The sequence below is a fragment of the Copidosoma floridanum genome, unplaced genomic scaffold (genome assembly GCF_036245765.1).
Source record: "Copidosoma floridanum isolate Cflo_tuat_1 unplaced genomic scaffold, Cflo_Japanese_pri ptg000013l, whole genome shotgun sequence".
Taxonomy (NCBI): Eukaryota; Metazoa; Arthropoda; class Insecta; order Hymenoptera; family Encyrtidae; genus Copidosoma; species Copidosoma floridanum.
The window spans coordinates 36,467,853-36,485,672 of NW_028321890.1; the positions used below are offsets into that span (position 1 = coordinate 36,467,853).

General features: G+C 36.4%; 2 protein-coding genes across 4 annotated transcripts; one reads left to right on the forward strand and one right to left on the reverse strand.

The window, feature by feature from the left end:
• Positions 1-2,236: 2,236 nt before the first annotated feature.
• On the forward strand, positions 2,237-8,539 carry Rab3-GAP (Rab3 GTPase activating protein). 2 transcript variants are annotated; one of them, XM_014362937.2, is made up of 20 exons: positions 2,237-2,474; positions 2,587-2,697; positions 2,828-2,909; positions 2,986-3,106; positions 3,184-3,385; positions 3,455-3,782; positions 3,864-3,976; positions 4,088-4,304; positions 4,386-4,765; positions 4,919-5,296; positions 5,361-5,561; positions 5,642-6,023; positions 6,082-6,176; positions 6,243-6,485; positions 6,575-6,930; positions 6,997-7,218; positions 7,300-7,590; positions 7,980-8,013; positions 8,090-8,214; positions 8,289-8,539. In XM_014362937.2, exons 1-20 carry the CDS (start codon positions 2,390-2,392, stop codon positions 8,457-8,459), a joined length of 4,137 nt encoding a protein of 1,378 aa, XP_014218423.2. In that variant the 5' UTR covers positions 2,237-2,389; the 3' UTR covers positions 8,460-8,539. The 2 variants fall into 2 exon arrangements, with proteins under 2 accessions (XP_014218423.2, XP_014218422.2); XM_014362936.2 differs by having other exon boundaries at positions 3,864-4,304.
• Positions 8,540-9,823: 1,284 nt separating this feature from the next.
• LOC106646915 (acylphosphatase-2) lies at positions 9,824-17,697 on the reverse strand. 2 transcript variants are annotated; one of them, XM_014363132.2, is made up of 3 exons: positions 17,441-17,697; positions 16,315-16,441; positions 9,824-9,964 (listed from the first exon to the last, which is right to left on the reverse strand). In XM_014363132.2, the coding sequence occupies exons 1-3, from the start codon at positions 17,541-17,543 to the stop codon at positions 9,850-9,852; spliced, it is 345 nt and encodes a 114-aa protein (XP_014218618.1). In that variant the 5' UTR covers positions 17,544-17,697; the 3' UTR covers positions 9,824-9,849. The 2 variants fall into 2 exon arrangements, with proteins under 2 accessions (XP_014218618.1, XP_089447538.1); XM_089591412.1 differs by having other exon boundaries at positions 16,315-16,453.
• Positions 17,698-17,820: the final 123 nt, after the last annotated feature.

Below are 17,820 nucleotides of genomic sequence, written 5' to 3' on the forward strand. Positions count from 1 at the left end.
ACTGGATAGGCGGTATTATATATAGATATTTGTAGTAAATATATTTTAGTGTTAAGGGTGGGGGTAAGGTAAGGATAGGTAATATGCGCCGCAAAAACTCTCGCAACCGCCTCTCTCGTCGCTCTCTCACGAATAATGCTATCTCTTTCTCATCCACGCGTCCGCAGTCTGTATGGCCAAATAAAAAATACACCTCCCCCCTCTCTCTCCTGCTGAGTCCGGTCACTCGTCACGTGTAGTCGTCACACGTAAACTTTGTATACTTATTGTATATGGGTATAAAAAAAAAAAAAAAAAAAAAAAAAAAAAAAACAATAATATACACAAACGCCATATATATATATGCACACCAGCCCATGCACCCTCCATGAAATGCCATGCATGCACAATTGCACAGGCCCGTTGCACCCCGTTGTTCGCGGGGTTTGCAATCGCGGGGGATCCGCAGCGCAGTCGCCCTCGCCGCGAGTTCACTATATACCTATATGACGATAATGACGATTGTACCTCTTCTTTTTATCATTCGATCACATTTTATTCCTCACTTGTAATTATTGGGACACACTATACAACGCATTTTTACTTCTACTCATCATCTAAGTTTGTACATAACACACAACATAAATGTATTCTCACTTTCTCCACATTCGTGAAAATCACTAAAATTCGTGATTAAACAAAAATTATACGAGTGCATATATAATATGCGATTGCCAAACTGAAAAACTGCCGCGCGAATGTCGAACGTTAAGTGTACAAATGTTGACATTTAAATACATTTAGTACATTTATGTTATACCTACAGTATGTACGTTTGTCAGTTGACGTCAAACTGATGCCACGTGCGGGAAAATCCACGTGAGCGAGCAAAAGGGGAAGGGGGTGGAAATTGCAAAAAGGAGGTGAATGTATGTATATGTACGTAGTGTGTATATATTATATTGTAATGTAAGAATATATCTTTATAATTATGTCCTTGGTCATTTTCAATCGACTCAGCCAATTGTTACATTATTTTTGCGTACATATAGTGCATATATTTTTTTATGGGGATCCCTGCATGCGTATGCCACCCCCAATATATTTTCTGATATTGGTGTGCATGTATGAGTATACGTGCTTGAGTCGCTGATTATGATTTATTCCACAGTAATAATCAAATGGATTATTTATGTTGTAACGACACAAGGTAAAATATTGTTGTTGGCTCAATCTTCTTAACGAATCACGTAATTTTCATTCAAGGACGTACATGGACTTGAGTTTTAGTATAGGTGTATAAAATAATTTTGTCTTCATTGTGGATCAGTAGGATGGAAAGTACATATTTATGTACTTCACTTGATGTTATCATTTTACTTTATTTAGGTTTATTGTTCAGTGCACCTATTGTTTTTAGGGTATGATCTAGTTGGTTTGAAACGCAAATAGCTTTTTTTAAATCCATTGTAGCAGTTATTTTCACTTATAACGTTATCGAGACATACACAAAAGTTAAAAAAGATAAAAAAAGATATTTTAGGATGAAGAAAAAAAAAAAATTGGTTTTATACGTAGATGGTTGCGCTTATTGCTTTGGTAGAAAAATTCAAAGCACTCTTGAAAAAAAAGCATTACGACAGTTCATCAAAAAAGCTGCGATAACTACATATTTTACTGGGTAGCGACGATACCAATTTTGTTGTGCATCTTACACTAATGTGTGTCTTGCAGCAATAAGTGGTTATTGTCCTGCTGAAAAATAAGGAAACAGACCAATGTAGTGATGAACTATAGTATTACTTATAAAATAACAGTCGAAAAATGATTCAAAATTCTCGAAATACTACTACAAGCTGATAGAAACCACTCATTTGTCAATAAGCGGTAAATTGGTTTTACATTGTTTTTAGAAAAAAGTTGTAGTAACGAGTGCTTCATTGAGTAACTATAGATTTATAAACTTAATTTCAGCCCTTTCACAATGTAATTAAAAAAAAAAAAAAAATCCGACAATAACATAATTTTTGACATGATTGTCACCTCGAATCATAGATATATTTATATAAACTTCAAAAGTGTCCGTAAAGTAAATCTTGTTTTCATTAATCACCACAAAAAGTTCCAACCGCGTCTGAAATTCGTTTTGAGCGCTCAGATGAGGCAAGTACTAGCTATTCCAAAAATATCGACCAACGGCTAAACTCCGTTGTACTACTTGAGAAAAAAATATCAGTCGACATTGTTTTCGGAGTCGAGCGTCATCATCTGTTGTTGGCGGACGACAGCTCTGCTTTGACAGTTTTGTGTTTATGTATATCCTTCGACTTTCCTGTGTCGGCAACAATCATATACCGTGCTTTAATTGTATTGTATAAGAGAAACATAGGGAAAAGGCCAGTTATGAGCCATGTCGTGTCAAATTAAAGGGATCGCTAACCTGGTGGATCCCAGCGACGTCAGGGCTCGTCTTCTGGGCAATGTTGTTCACAAATGTGCGTGCATATTGTCTACAGTTCTTTTTCCATTGTTTTTCTTCATCCACCCTCTAATCAACGAATAGTTGTTTTTACCTGTACGTAATCTAAAGGAGTTTTTTCATTCTAGTTGAACATATACCTGCCAATGAATTGCCACTGCAGAATTGCTTCGTCTCACTATCTCCAGCTGGAGATATTTTAGCTATTGCTTGGAACACACATTTAATCATACTAGCTTGTGAGTGACCTTTGCTTTTTTTAATCTGAAAGGAAAAAAAAAAGTTTTTTTAAATACCTACAGTACAATACCATACACTGTATACAAACAATGATAATAATGTAACATATTTATCTTATTTTCTTCTCAGCTAAATGGGATTCACGAGAAAGTAGTGAATTAAAAAACAAGTTTTACGTTGTTTGGGACGGTGATGTAACAACTGAACAAAAGTAAACAAAAATTTTGTTATACTTTTTTTCGTTATTTATGTCATTCTATTTACACAAAATTGAAATTTTTGCTCAGCGAATGGATAACGTCTGTGATAACTCTTCCACTCATTTCTCATGGGAAATCCAGTGCTGGTGTCGACTGGACCTGTGTAGCTGTAGGGTTGAATACTGGATTTATTAAATTTTTTACAGAAGTAAGTTACACAGCAGTACTTTTCAAATTTCGCAGCAATAATATTTAATTTTTCATGTTATTATTTTAATTTCAAAGACTGGAGGGTTGTTGTTGGAGGAACAGTTACATAATGAAAGTGTTATCAACATTAAATGTCAGTCACATTGTACAGCAAGATATAAAGGCGATGCTGGAACTTTGGAAGATTTTTATGTACTGTATAATACTGTTGTGTGTATTTTACCAGGATTTTCTTTGTTTTCAACTCTAAGGGCCTACAGAAATCACTTAGCTCGAGGTAGGTAACAAAAATTTGATGAAAATATCTCATAAATAATCAATTAATTTGATTTTTAATTAACTCCAGTCAAGGCTAACTGTAACGACAAGTCTCCAGCATCAAATTTAGCTTGTAAAAAGTGGACTTTTAAAAACCAAGATTTTGTCAATGATTGTGAAGTGATTGGTTCAACTTCTGTGAATACGTTTGATCATTTGATGACAGCATCGATATGCGGGGGTTACAATGCAAGTTATAGGTCAAGTGCACCACAACACAACTTAGTTATGGCCACAGGTAAAAGACCATTTGTAGGTTTTCACTATGCCTTGGAAGGAGGCTCTACTCCAGTTTTATCAGATGTTGCTATTGCAATGGCTAACAAAGTAGCTAATGCCATTGGAGCTGCCGTTCCGTAAGTGTTTCGTTAGAAAAATGAATGGGTTCAAATAAACTATTTTCATTTATCTTGTGTGTTAACATTCATATTATATAGGTGGTTTAAAAACTCAAAAAATCCTCCTACTCCAGAAAAAACAAAAAGTGTTGTGACTGAGCCTCCAGAATCCATGACTTGTCGATTTGGTATTAGTGACGTTTTGAGGGAAGGTGATTGTATACTAGTTAGTCCTAATAAGTTGTTATCTGTTGTTTGTGATGCCATGGGTAGAGTAATTTTACTAGACAATAAACAAGGAATTGCAATTAGAATGTGGAAAGGTTATAGGGATGCTCAGTGTGGCTGGATAGTAGCTAAAGAAGAGAAGCTCAGATCAACTTTAAAAGATCATTACAGCAAAAGTGGCTCCAGTAACTGTCAGAGACGACGCAGGGCTTTATTTTTAGCAATTTATGCTCCAAAAAAAGGTGTCATTGATATATGGAGTGTACAGTATGGAACGAAAATAACTACATTTTCTGCCAGTAAAAATGGAAGGTAAAAAGTTTTTTTTTTTTTTTTTTTTTTTTAATGAAATTAAGAAACATTCTCACAATAATTAAAATATTGCGCCATCAGGCTTCTTTACATAAATTATGGCTTATGCGGGTTAAATGATTCAGCAATCACTTCTTCTAATCAAGCTCAGCATCCTTGTGTTTTTATCGATCCACTAGGAGAAATCAGAGAAATCACTGTTCCATTTCATTTTGCACTAAGCAATCAGAATAGCAATAGAGCTCGAGACATGCACTTGCATAAAAAACTGAAAAAATTTTTGAGAGAAGAAAATTTTGACAGTGAAAAATTGATAAACGAAGTCACTAATATTTGTCTAGATTTAAAGACTAACGAAGTTCGATTCCAAACCATAGATATGCTTATGACAAATAAGCATGTGACACCTGATGCCCTTCTTTCTGCCATTAATTGTTTTACCAAACAGATTGAATTACAAAGTAAGTATATTATTTATACATTATTTTTTCTTACTTTTGTTTCTTTCTATTTATTTATTTATTCATTTTTTTAAAAATAATTATCTGTTCATCATTTTAATTATAAATAAACGAACAATAAATCTGACGATTTTGTACAATTTTCTTAAAAAGAAGAGGGTGATTTGGAGCCAGAAACAAAAGCTTTGAATTTGACGTTAAGTCAGCTTAAAAGCGTAACAAAGTTTTATAAGTACTTGAGATCTCAGTACGATCAACCCCCTGAGTACAACACTGTTGCCTCGGACACTGTGCCTGATGGAAAACAGTTATCTTCCATATTATTCACATCTGAAAGGGAAATAACCAGGATATTGAAATTATCAAAAAAATTAGAAAACATGAAAAACGCAAGTTCGAAAGTTCAAACTAAAGTCAAATTTAAGGAAGAGGGCAGAACGTTTCTAGATTTTTTGGCTTGTTTTGAATTTGGCTCAACAGGTTTCTTAGGATTGCAAAAAGATACCAGCCACGATAAAATTTGTCAAATTTGTAAGTATGCCGTGAGAAACACTGAACCAACAGTTTGTATCTTATCTCGAATTAATATTTTTAGCAAAATTAATATTCCAAGGATGGATGTACTCGAACGATCCGATATCAAAATGGCAAAATTATGCCCTAAATAGTGATATAAAACCATCAGTATTGATGCAGTTTGCTCTTCACTATTGGTTAACTAAAAAAACGGGAGCACCTCTGGAAATTGAAATGATAAATTTCACAAAACTTCTCAACGCCATTTGTTCTTTGACAGGTAAGTATTTTTTAACAAGTACAAATATTGCAACTTTATAAGAGTAATTTTTTTCTTAAACTTGTGTTGTAAACATGCAGATACTGAAGAAATATATGCGAGTTACAACGAAGTCTCTACCTGGTGGAAAGATGTCCAAAATATCCTCATTCATTCAGAGTATCCGTTTAATGCATTGACTGCTGCAATGGCGTGCAGAGCAGTGTCAGTCAACGTCCAAAGGAATAAAGATCGATTAGTTGCCAGTTTCAAAGATGATAATGGAAACGACAAAGAAGATGACAAAAATGGCAATAAGTCGGGGTCAATGAAAGAGGGCAAAGAAAAAGACGACAATTCGTCACCCGAGGAAGAAACAATCGGTAACATAAGCGATTGGGAAAACGTGAGCCGAGATGCTTGTCAATTCTCTTTGCTGATCGGTAACTTGGAAGATATAAGCATATTGAATGCGATAGTGAGGTAATTCACGGATATACCGAATAAGTTTCAAGCATTACATGAATATTCATTTTTTTAGCAATCCACCAAAATTGGATGACACTACGAAATTTTACGCTTTACCGTATGAGTCGACGCCTATTTCGTTGGGTCTTATTCTTTCCAAAGGGAAAGGTAAATACACAAAAAATTAATTTCATAACTCTGAACGTTCGCGAAAAAATAAACGACGTTTTTTAGGCTTCGTATCGGAAATAGTAGCAAAGTGGCTTAGCTCGTCGGGTGTTGACCCTGCACGATTGATAGACACGACTGACATAGAGTTCGATCAATTGCAACTATCAACAGATTCCTCCAAAGCTCAGTCCTTAATTGAAGCCAAAGCCGTGGAATCGATACAAGATACCAAAGCTGTGCTTGCGGTTTCAATCGAAGTTGGCACTGAAGCAAAGACCGATCAAAGTGCTGTCGCAACTGTATTAGGTAAGCTCAATGATTTCAGGAAATTCGTTATCAACGCAAATTTTTTTCTAAAAAAAAAAAAAAAAAAAAAAAAAAACAATAATTTACAGAAAAAGTGGCACTGCTCAAGCGGAATTTTTCGTATAGTCTAACGAGTAGCGTCTTACTCGCAAATTTGTCCTGGGAGTTCGTTATGAGCTGGAGCAAAGATATCCAACGCCTAGATGCTTTAGAAGCTGCTCTCACAGTATTACGTCAAATCCCGTCCAAGCGCATACGCCATGGAGTTTGTTGTCTTCTCTGGACTCTTCATTTAAAAAAGAGAATGGAAAGCGCTGGAAAGCTAATCAACAAATCGGGAAAACTTCCAAAAGAGCGGCTGTGCATGCAAGACGTGGGGCTTTCGGATGTCCAATTGACCTCATTCTTGAAGCACTGTGTCACATTTTTAGATTTCTTTTTAGAGGTACGTACGTTTTTTTTCAACGTATGGTAATCGTCTTTTCTGCGAATGCATTGATTTTGTGCCTAGGCCGAGGCGTTGGAAGATGAAAATTGTTCCTTCATTAAATCGGAAGAATTGTGGGAAGGTCACTCCAATGGACCGTTGCCTTTTGCACTTTTGGCAGTCACCCAGTCCCCAGCATCGTATGATTTAATCATTTTACATTTCCAATTAGCGAGTGTGCTTCACATGATAGCTCACTTTAATTTGAAAGTACAGAAACCATTGAATAATTTATTTGATTCATCGGTAATTAATTCACTTGTTACAGCCATCATAACGCGTAAAGTTGAGAAGAATCATTATTTTGTTTATTTATGTTTTCGTTAGATCAATCAATACTTTTTTCAAGACATATCTATGAATGCCGATATACCTTGGTATCAAGATGACAGAAGAGATAATTGTCGAGTAGAATTTTTATGTCGCGTTATTACGGCCTCAATGGAGTTTATCCATCAAGAAACTAAAGAGGTAAATAGTCTCAGCTCCGATAAAGCTGTACACTGGATGAGTAAATGCCAGAATTTAGCGTTGTCTTGGAAAATCAGTAGCGACGAATTGAGGATCCACCAAGTTTGTCAAATGTATGTGAATGGATTCGATCGAATAGCTGAAGAAGTAAGTTCAATTTTATATGTATACAATCTCGATTAATTTTAATTCATCGTTGGCCACATTTATGTACTGTTTGAACAACTATTCCAACTCACTGTAACTTTTTATTTAAATCTTTTAGCCATCAGTTTAATTATTTACGTTGTACTACACTTGTGACTGTATTATAATATTATCATCAAATTTATGTATTTACGTGAAAAAGACGGTTCCTTTAGTTAAATTTCTTTTAAAATTATTATTTTTTGTAGTATCAACGCGCACCTCTTAAAATATGTAGTCCCCATTAAAAATTCGTTCTTTTTGTTCTAACATCAGTCTTGCTTGTATATCATGTAAATGATTGAAAATAAATAATTTTTACGTAAATAAATTTGAATATTCTATTTCAGATCGTAATGGCTGTCAACAATTTGGAGAAATTAGGTAACGTCACAATTGCTTATTTTTACTATTTTAACCCTCTAGATTTTTAGTTTCAATTTTTTATTGTCTTCTGCAGCCGAAGATCTTCTTCCAATAGCAGGTGGCCGAATGATGGCTTATTTATCAAGATCGCCTGACATGCTCGAAGAAATATCGAGGATAAGCCCGATGCTCTTGTCATACTTACAGTGTCTTTCATCGGTGAGTAGGAAAATTGCTCATATAGCCTTTATATAAACAATTGATGATTAAAAAAAATGTAATTCTTACAACAGAATTCGCAGAACGTAGTTTTTACAAACTGCTCTAACGAGGACACAATACAGCTGATACAAAAAGTAGTCAGGAATCTTCCCGAAACTCACAATCAATACCGCGTAGCTCAATCGATGCTCGATGCAACGTTTATTTACGAAGTTGACGAATCGCCACAGAATGAGAATTGAAAAAATTCGTTTTTTTTTATTGTTGATATTATCTGTTGAATATATACGCTCGTTGCCAGAAATTAATGGTTCATCTTTTTTTTCCCCTTAACGGAGGTGTGTAGATAGGGAGACAATTGTAGTTTTGTTTCCTTAGAGGTATGTCAGAGTATCTCAAATGAAACAGTAAAGGTACAGGTACTTACGATTTGTCATGAAGACTTAGCTGCAGAATAAAGTCGCTCGTTCGGATTGCAGTAGCACAAGTAAGTATCGTATATTTTATTATCATTTATATTTAAATTTGTATTTTATCATCAATCACAGCACTTGTAAATAAAAGTATTTAATCAAATAGTTGATCAAAAATTAAAACTAAACAGTCTAATGCGTGCAAATGTATTTCATTATTTTTATTTAATGTTTGTTATTTTAAATTAAAAATTAATTTTTCACGAAACGATGAATAAGAAATGTAATGTTTTCGTACATTTTTTTTCTCTGTCGCAATAAATTATGATTGGTACTGTGATTCCTGCTTCTCAAATGAACTAAAACTAATAGTTTACAAAAACAAAGAGGAAAAGTAACGGGACGCAGTTTGATTTTTGTACCATTTTATTTTGTATAAATCAATCGCGACTCCATTAATAATAATATCAAATCTCAGTTTCTCCTGTTCAGAGACATCATAATATTACATAAGTATATCTACGTTCCAAATAAATTAAAATCTTTCGTACGCTAATCACACTCGGTTCTGTTAACTACATATTTGTATATTATCGTATAATTAGTAATCGTAATTTTAATATCGTCTACCTATAGTTTAAAATACAATTACTTCTAAAACATTCGTTCGCCTATTTCACATGTCAGACATTTTATACAACTTGAAAGTATCTATATATTTATAACTGTACCACTGTGACCATATATTAACAGATGTTTGAGTACGTATACGCAATTAATACATCGGTCACAACGCACATATATTTATACACGTCTAAATTTGAAATCTGTTAACTCAATGGAATAATATGAAAAAAAATGTGGTAAACGCCTTCAAAAGTCTCAATTGAAGCTCTGGTGAGTTAAAAAATTTTGATTTTGATATTAATTTTTTTTTTTTTTTTCATATTAAAATTGGTATAACTTTGTGTCGCCTACTTTTTAACAAGTGATTTTTCACGACGTGAACAAAAAGTGCGTCGCGCCAACTCTACCTCCCGTTAAAATTCCCTGCTTGTAAATCTATATTTCATAAGAATTTCGACCTAACAATACACTTTCACGTACACCAACAATATACAAACAAATTATTTAATACATGTATGTACAACGCATCGGCTATCATAATATTATATTTTGTCACGCGAAAAAATAAAAAAAAAAAAAAAAAAATCCTCTCTTAAAAGCGAACCTCGAAGCCCTTGTATCCCCGTTTCGTCACGCAGCACAGATCTCTGAACTCGGTGTGGTGTATTTCGCTGTCGGGACTGCCCTTGGTCGACAACCACTCCGCCCTGAAACGAGTAAACAAAGAGATTTTTAGTATACGTATAAAAGCATTTCATCTTTTTGCATCATATATTACATTGTTCAACAAACATGTACCCATAGTAACAACATCCATGGAAAGGATCAATTGGGTCAAAAAGCACGCGGACACGTGACGATGAGCGCGATAAGGGAAAAAAAAAAATTAAAAAAAAAAAACTTGGTACATAGAAGGATACGTGTTGCTCGATATCTCGAGCGCAACTTTATTTACCAGGGTAAAAACTAACGACGCGCCCTGGAGAGAAAAATAGAGGGGCATTGTTCAACTTTAGCAAAGTAGCACGCGCCCCGACAAGCCGTTATTTACGCCCATCAGCGGTGTAAAATATACATCGGCCACAGCTTGCCCCCCCCGGCCATCCAAGGATATATATACATTATATACACCTACTACACGTGCTTGTGCAGTTTATAGGATGCAAAAAAATATATATATATATTGTTGCTATTGGTCTTGGGTATAGTGGATATCGGGCTTGAGGGACCGAAATTTTATACGTCGAGCTTGTAACGATGCAGCTGGCGAGAAAGCTTGCAGAGGCACCTATACACTTGATCGCTCCTCCTACCCCCTACAACGACATTATAATTATAGGCAACGCAGAGAGAGGGAGAGATCGGCTCTACACGATCGGAGTATTTTTACAACACCTGCTTGAATATATATATATATGTATATATAGGTGCACTTTTTAAAGTATACACGCGCGTGTTCTTGCAAATTAGTCTATTATAATATGTATAGCTGGGGTTGCCCCTTGAATTCCACCATTTTTTTCATTCGGATCCATCAGGATCGTTTATTGGCTCTTATCGATGAGTGTTTTACTGCAATTATAATTAAATATTAGTTTTTATTTTTTCAATCTTATGTTGTTTAAAATTAAGGTGCATCGTAAGTAAACCTACTCAAACGATTACTTGACATAAATAATCGAATCGACGCGTTAATCGTCAACTGTGTTCATTTGACAGTTTCGTATATGAAATTGAAAAAAAAAAAAAAAAAAAAAAAACAACCTCCTCGTTGCAATTGTTCGATTAAAGTCCGAGCTGTGTATAATTATTTTTGCAGGCTTATTTTAACGCTACAACCCAAATGAAAACGACAAGCGTAAATCATACATATGATACATCAATCAAAAAGTTTTTGCGCTTTCGGTGTAATTTGCGTGCGTATACGTATATAATATGTATACACAATATATTAATTGCTCTGCTTTTAAGCATATAATTTACGTTACTATACATCAATGCGGCCCTACAAGACTGAAATATATTGCACCTCAAGGTGGCCATCACGTGATTGCCGTTGATTTCCCTTTCGGGGGGAAGAGCCCGGAAAAATTCGTGCTGCTCGTATTGTTCGCCGCGGTGTACACACACACACACACGCGCGCCCGCGCGGATGTGCACCAAGGATGCCCTTCTAATTAATCACTTCCGCGCTCTCTCGTTGCAGGTACCTATATACATGTAACTGCCATGCATGCAGCTGGGTGTATATTTTATGTATTACGTGCCCCACTGTATATATATACCATTGAGTAAATAACCATGTACGGTAATGCTTACCGTGAAACTTACCGTGAAAACACAAGAATTTGTACACGATATGATCCCGAAAATAAAGGGGGAGAAAAAATTGTACTTTTCAAATTACGGAGTTTGTAATTTACCGTTGTCACGCGGTAAAAATTACAACTTTTTTACTTCAGTGCACCTATTCATATATGGATTAGAGTCCTCCCTTCGAAAAGCACTGCCTCCTACAATGAAAATTCATTTCGCCCCGAAGGTTGTTTAATTCGTACGTCCGATCTTGCCTGATTCTCTATACCCAAGTGCACGGCCCCTCGATGAGCGCAAGTACGATTTTGCTATGATGATGTACCGTTACGTGTGAAAAAAAAAAAAATAAAAAATAAAATAAATACAAAAAAGAAAAAAATAGATGATATAATATTATATGCGAATCAACAAAGTGGCCTTGACAAATCTTTTGTTTTCGCCTTCACCGACCGCAAAGTGTAAATATATATATATACATCTTCTTGCCATGGGGTCACGGCTGTTAACGACACAAAGGGCAAAAGCTCTCTCCCTCTCTCTGCACGTTATACATATATCATTATAGGCTCTGACCATCGAAATACAAAAGATATATATATATGTAATAAAGGAGGAGGAGGAGAGCAAAGAAAATAGATCAGTAGGTCTGGCCGCGCGTATAGAGTGGGCTACTCATCAAAATAACGAGCCGAGTGACGATTGTTAGTTGGACACTCATTTTCTCCTCCTCCTTCTTCTTCTTCTTCTACTTCTCGCTCCATGCCTGCTGCCCCTGCCATTGCTGACGATCTACTAAATATACTATTACGCGTATATATTATACACACGCTTATATTTAAATACTTACTCCTACACGTATATATATAATTATAATGCTCTTGCTGATGGAAAATTGTGTGATAGCGCGTCAGCTGTCATCGGTTTGCAAGCTGCGCGATGGCTCGTTCTCCACCACCTCTACTCGGGGTATACTATTTTTGACGATGTTGTTGTTATTGTTTGTACCTTAATACTTACGTTTTTGTGGAGACTGAATTTTTTTTCTTATAAGCTTTCGTACTACATTTTCATTAACAATGGACAATCTGAGATGCACCTATACTGTCGTCTTTTATATTTTTTAGGGTACTCGAGACTAGATTTTTCGGGTATGGGATCCAACGAAATCCAGGGATTGGGTTTTTAAGTTATAAATTCACTGTTGATTATTTAACGCGAAGCTTCCATAAACTTTTTTTTGATCATCCACTTTTAGTTTTTTATTTCTATGTAGAGTTAGGTTCGTTTAAAAATTTTTTACCCACATTATTTAACATACATAATATGTTATATTCTGAATCTTTGCAACCATGAAAAATAGTTGAAATATGTTGGAGGAGTAAAAAAAAAAGTAACATTCCGATCGAGAATTTATCGACCCACAGTGGGTATACTCTGCAGAAGAGAAAAAATGAATCAATATTATATCTATTAAAAAATACCTTCGATACTCGAAAAAAAAAAAAAAAACAAAAAAAAATGCGCTTTTCACCAAGTTCGGGCCAAAGTTGCAAATTAAAGACACACACACACACACCACGGGCACATCATCCACGAAAGTTTTTCCAATTCCCGCCGGCATCAGCGTTCCCGTCAAGAACAAAGTTTATACAATATATAATATATACATGACCTGACTCCTCGAAAGTTACAGTCCCCGGCATTTCGGAAAATCCCTCTCTCAGTGCGCCACGTACACTGCCGTACATACAATGCGCCCGTCACCCGCAAAGTCGAGTCAGCCAATTAAAGGAACCGTCGATTTCTCGAGCAAAATCATTTTCCCTTACTCGCACGGCGTCACACTTCCACTGCTCACCTCGACTCCCTCGAGCTGCAGCTCATTCGTAGCTTTTCGTGTAGGTACGAATTCACACACGCCTAATCTTATCCTTCACCTTCGGACTCTTTGAGAGCCAGCACTATAATGTATCCAGATACCCTCGTTCTCGATTGCCGGCACATTACTCGTGCACGCAACACTTTGAATTTCCATTAATGATCAAAATTTCCCGACGTGTACCCTCAACTGCATGTGCGTCTGTCATATAGACTCAATATAATATATGCTCCGTAGGTATATACTGCCGCCTCTCGTTCGCGTGAAGCTTGCGAAGGTCGCGCGCTCGCACTTGGCTTGGCGTGTACCACACTCACACATATAGGTGCACGTGGTCCGCTGAGCTTTTGTGTACAAGTCACACTCTGAGCTTGCACGCGTGTATATATATATATACATTACCGTGTGCTAAATGGGCGAGCTTTAGAATGCGACCAGCCACCCGGGCAGCACGCCCGAGAACTTTCTTCCCTTTTTTTTTTTCCTCGGACGCCACTGGCGCCTCTGTTGCTCGGACTTCTTTTTTTCCTTTCTCGACAGTTTTAATTCAATTATTTTTTGTACCCGACGGACTTGAACATGTAATTTTTTATTAATTTTACAGCATGTGATGACCAAAAAAAAAGCACCGCGTGACATTACGCGTCACAATTTGTTCGTTCGTACAAGTAACGATTACGATTTCAAGAATGAGTAATGTCTGCGTGTCGGTATTCTATACGCAGTGGTTTGATCCCAACCAACGCCGGATTTTTCCTTTTATCATTTTATTTCATTTTAAAACATTTATTAATACACCGAAGACGTTCCAAATTAAAAAAACCTTCGTTATTTTGTACTTTGACGTGAAACGTTATCTTTATTACCTTGCGACGAAAATACAATATCTTCTTTAAGATTTCGACAAAAAAAGAAATTTTTTTTTTAATTTTTTGATCAAAAAATACTTTATTTTAATTTTTCGATATAAATTATTATTATTCTTTCTTTAAAAAAAAAAATGGTTTCTTAAACTTAAAAATGGTTTTAGCTCAATGTTTTTTGGAGATAATTTGTCGCTTTGGGCCTCCCAATGTGCTCTGCGAAACTACAGAATTAGTGAATTTATGTTAAAAATAGCACCTGAGCAAACAAATGCTTCCTTGTCATAAGCTATACTTAGATTGAAGAAACATTTGAATAATGTAAAATTTTTAATTAAATTAAATTTGCCGTCCAATAAAAATAATAATATACAGAGTATTTAGCATAAAGAGCGTTGAAAAATGTTTGCCGGCGATAAGTGATGAGGGTCATAAATCAGCGAGAACGCGTTGCTCTTGCCAAAATGAAACACTTAAAAACGTATGAATTTCGATTTCCGTGCGCTCAAGTGCCAAATATCGGACGGTGGCTAATCACGTGAACCCATCGGGGAGTTGAATAGATACACTTTTATACGGGCGCTTCCACCTTTCAACATGCTTTTATCATGTATGTTTGTAACGAAAAACAGCTTGGCAGTGATCTTTTGAATAATTCAAATGGTTGTTTTTGTCAAAATAATCGTCATGTCTATAGTTAATGTAGAATAGTGACATTTTTTATCGGAAAATAGGACAATTGGACCGATGGGTATAATTTTTTTGTTTGCCCTATTGAACTTGTTGTGCACTATTGAACATCCATAAAATAAATGTTGAATAAATAATCATTCCAATAATTCATTGGTTTCCGTAAACTTTGTGCCATCCATAGTAGCTTCTCTAATACGAATGAGTCAAGAACACTAAAGTTGCTCATATACACCTACGTTGCAAATAGCACCTACATTAAAAATCCAAATAATAATAATAATAATAAAAAAAAAAGAAAAAGAAATTTAACGTTACATCACACACTCATGTTTTTTAAATCCTTGGTTCATTTGATTTAAAGTCATAAGTAATAAACATGATGGTAGCCACAACTATTAAAGTCAATCTGTTACTTGAACGACATTAAAGGTACACTCGGACTAAATATTTCGTCAGTAAGAATACCGCACAAGTATAGGGAAGAGTACCTCGTTAAATCAATGAAAGTCAGCTTCATTGGATCCATACGAAATCTTTTCCTGAAAATGTCACCCACTCCGTCATTATCCATTGTATTATTATACATAACTCGCACGCTCGTCTTATCGCGATCGCGCGCCCATTCGACAATATACAGGTATACACAAGAGGCGTGTGTACACCCATATCTCAGGAAACATCACGATGATCGTACATAAGTGCCGCGAATGGTAATATCAGAGGTAATGGCTAATTGACTTTTCTAAAAGCCGGATAATGAGCCTCCATTCGGCGCGAGGCACCAATCAAAATGATAAAGTCGGGATTTTCCGCATTCACACACGTGGCAACTAACATTACATATACTCGGAGCGTGGACTAACCAAGATTTCCCGGATAAAATTGTGAGGCTCGAATTTTCAGAGACTTGCACACACCGCGCGTCTACAATTTTTGAAAACCATAAGAATGCCTGTAGATGCGTACTTTTACATTTTTTTTTCTTTTTTTTTTTTTTTTTTTTTAAATAAAGGTAAATCACCGAGGTCGAATGCACCTATTATTGTAATGCAATACACGTAGACTCGTGTCAATCCGAGAATCGTATTTATAAACGAGACGCGGCGCGTATATGTTTATTACGTATTTGGACGAAATTGGGCACAACGCAAATCGTCTGCCAATCTGTCCGTGTGCCTATATGTTGTATACTTAATTGTACGAACCACCGAGAAACAAAGCACAAGTCGGAAGGTGAATGAGACAGAGCCGCATCAGGTGAACGGAATTATAAATATACCAAAGTATAGGTGTTGTGTATACTTACATTTGATCGACGACCGCCTGGGGGCCCTGCATCTTCCCGAGGATCGTGCCGTTTCTGCTGTTTTTGACCCACCCGACGATCCCGAGCTTCAGACACAGCTCGCGCACGTATTTCGTGAAGGAGCAACCTACGGGCAAACACGTGCGTGAACGATGATATCGGTGATACATTTTTTTTTTTTTTTTTTTTTTTTTTTTTCAAAAATTTTCTATACGTGTTATGAAATGGCGTGGACGTCACCGTAAAATATAATCGCACGTATAGAAGACGAGTTGTATACACACACTGGGGCGAGATGCGGTGATGAATCTTGGCACGCTTATGCTGTTGCAAAAGTACGTGGTTAATTATGGTGTCGGAGGGGTGTATTGATGGATCGGCGCGGGACGACGTAATTGACGATAACTGGCAAATGGTGCATGCTTACGGTGGCTTATATTAAGCGTCATTTTTTTTTTTTTTTTTTTTTTCATGCGGAACAGAATATTAAATTGGCTTATTATTAGACGCGCGTGTGTGCGAGTTGAGACAATTTTTCTGATAATAGATGACGTTAAGTTGGTTTAGTTGCTGATGATGGGCTAACCGGTAGTGATCACTCATGGAAAAATGTGGCATTCGTGTGCGTTTAATATACACCCCTTCGTTGATATTCACCTCGTTAGGTAATACATCCAATCGAGCCGTTTAAAGTACATTTGTTTATTTTCATTGCATTATATCATAAGCATAATATATATATAGCGATGTTAAATCACGTCTGATCGCGTACGAGCAATTCCACTGATAATCATGGCATGATTTTTTTATTAAATTTAAATCTTGGTTTTCGAGGGCCTTCGATGACATAGGAGACTTGTCAGTTGAGCCAAACATTAATGTTCGCAGAATTCTTACCTGCAGGTTTAAGCTGACAAGTCTCCTATGACAGCTCTATTTTGATTACTTTACTTTATACGTCTTTAAGTTTATGATAAACTTGGGCTTAAAAAAAGACGCGTAAAAACCAAATGAATAACCGTGCCCGTGAATCGATTTTAATTTTTTTTTAAAACACCAACCCCCGACACCCTACCACCAAAACACAAGGCCCACCGATCACGAGAAGACGTTTGTCGTAACTCACCTTGCACTTTTCCAAACACTTCGAAGTCTACGGACACCAGGGGCTCGTCCGCGAGAGGATCGCCGACCCTCGAGGAGGCCACCGAAGACGCCCTACTCGCCATCGCTCAATGGACTTTGCGACCGACCCTATACCAACGGGCTGACCTACACTGCCGTCCTCGGCGAAAGCCACCAGCTGCCTGCAGAGAGAGAGACAAATATTCTCGTCACCCGACGATACGCTGTATTTTGGCTCGCGCTTCCCCGCTTCGGACGCCAACAGATTTTTAAACCGATACTTGTTTTTCTCCGCTTTCTCGCGAAAAAGACGAGATCGGTTGCGGGAGATAGAGAAAGAGAGAAAGGGATAGACAAATGAAGCGAAGGAGGTTCGCGCGG

Excerpts from the sequence above, each read along its gene's own strand:
- Rab3-GAP (XM_014362936.2), top strand. The coding sequence starts at position 2,390 with ATGTCGTGTCAAATTAAAGGGATCGCTAACCTGGTGGATCCCAGCGAC. Across the intron at positions 3,386-3,454 it reads CAGAAATCACTTAGCTCGAG|TCAAGGCTAACTGTAACGAC; the intron begins GTAGGTAACAAA and ends AATTAACTCCAG. Across the intron at positions 7,591-7,979 it reads TCGATCGAATAGCTGAAGAA|ATCGTAATGGCTGTCAACAA; the intron begins GTAAGTTCAATT and ends ATTCTATTTCAG.
- LOC106646915 (XM_089591412.1), bottom strand. The coding sequence starts at position 17,543 with ATGGCGAGTAGGGCGTCTTCGGTGGCCTCCTCGAGGGTCGGCGATCCT. Across the intron at positions 16,454-17,440 it reads AGTGTTTGGAAAAGTGCAAG|GTTTGCCCGTAGGTTGCTCC; the intron begins GTGAGTTACGAC and ends GTTCACGCACGT. Across the intron at positions 9,965-16,314 it reads CAGGCGGTCGTCGATCAAAT|GGCGGAGTGGTTGTCGACCA; the intron begins GTAAGTATACAC and ends TACTCGTTTCAG.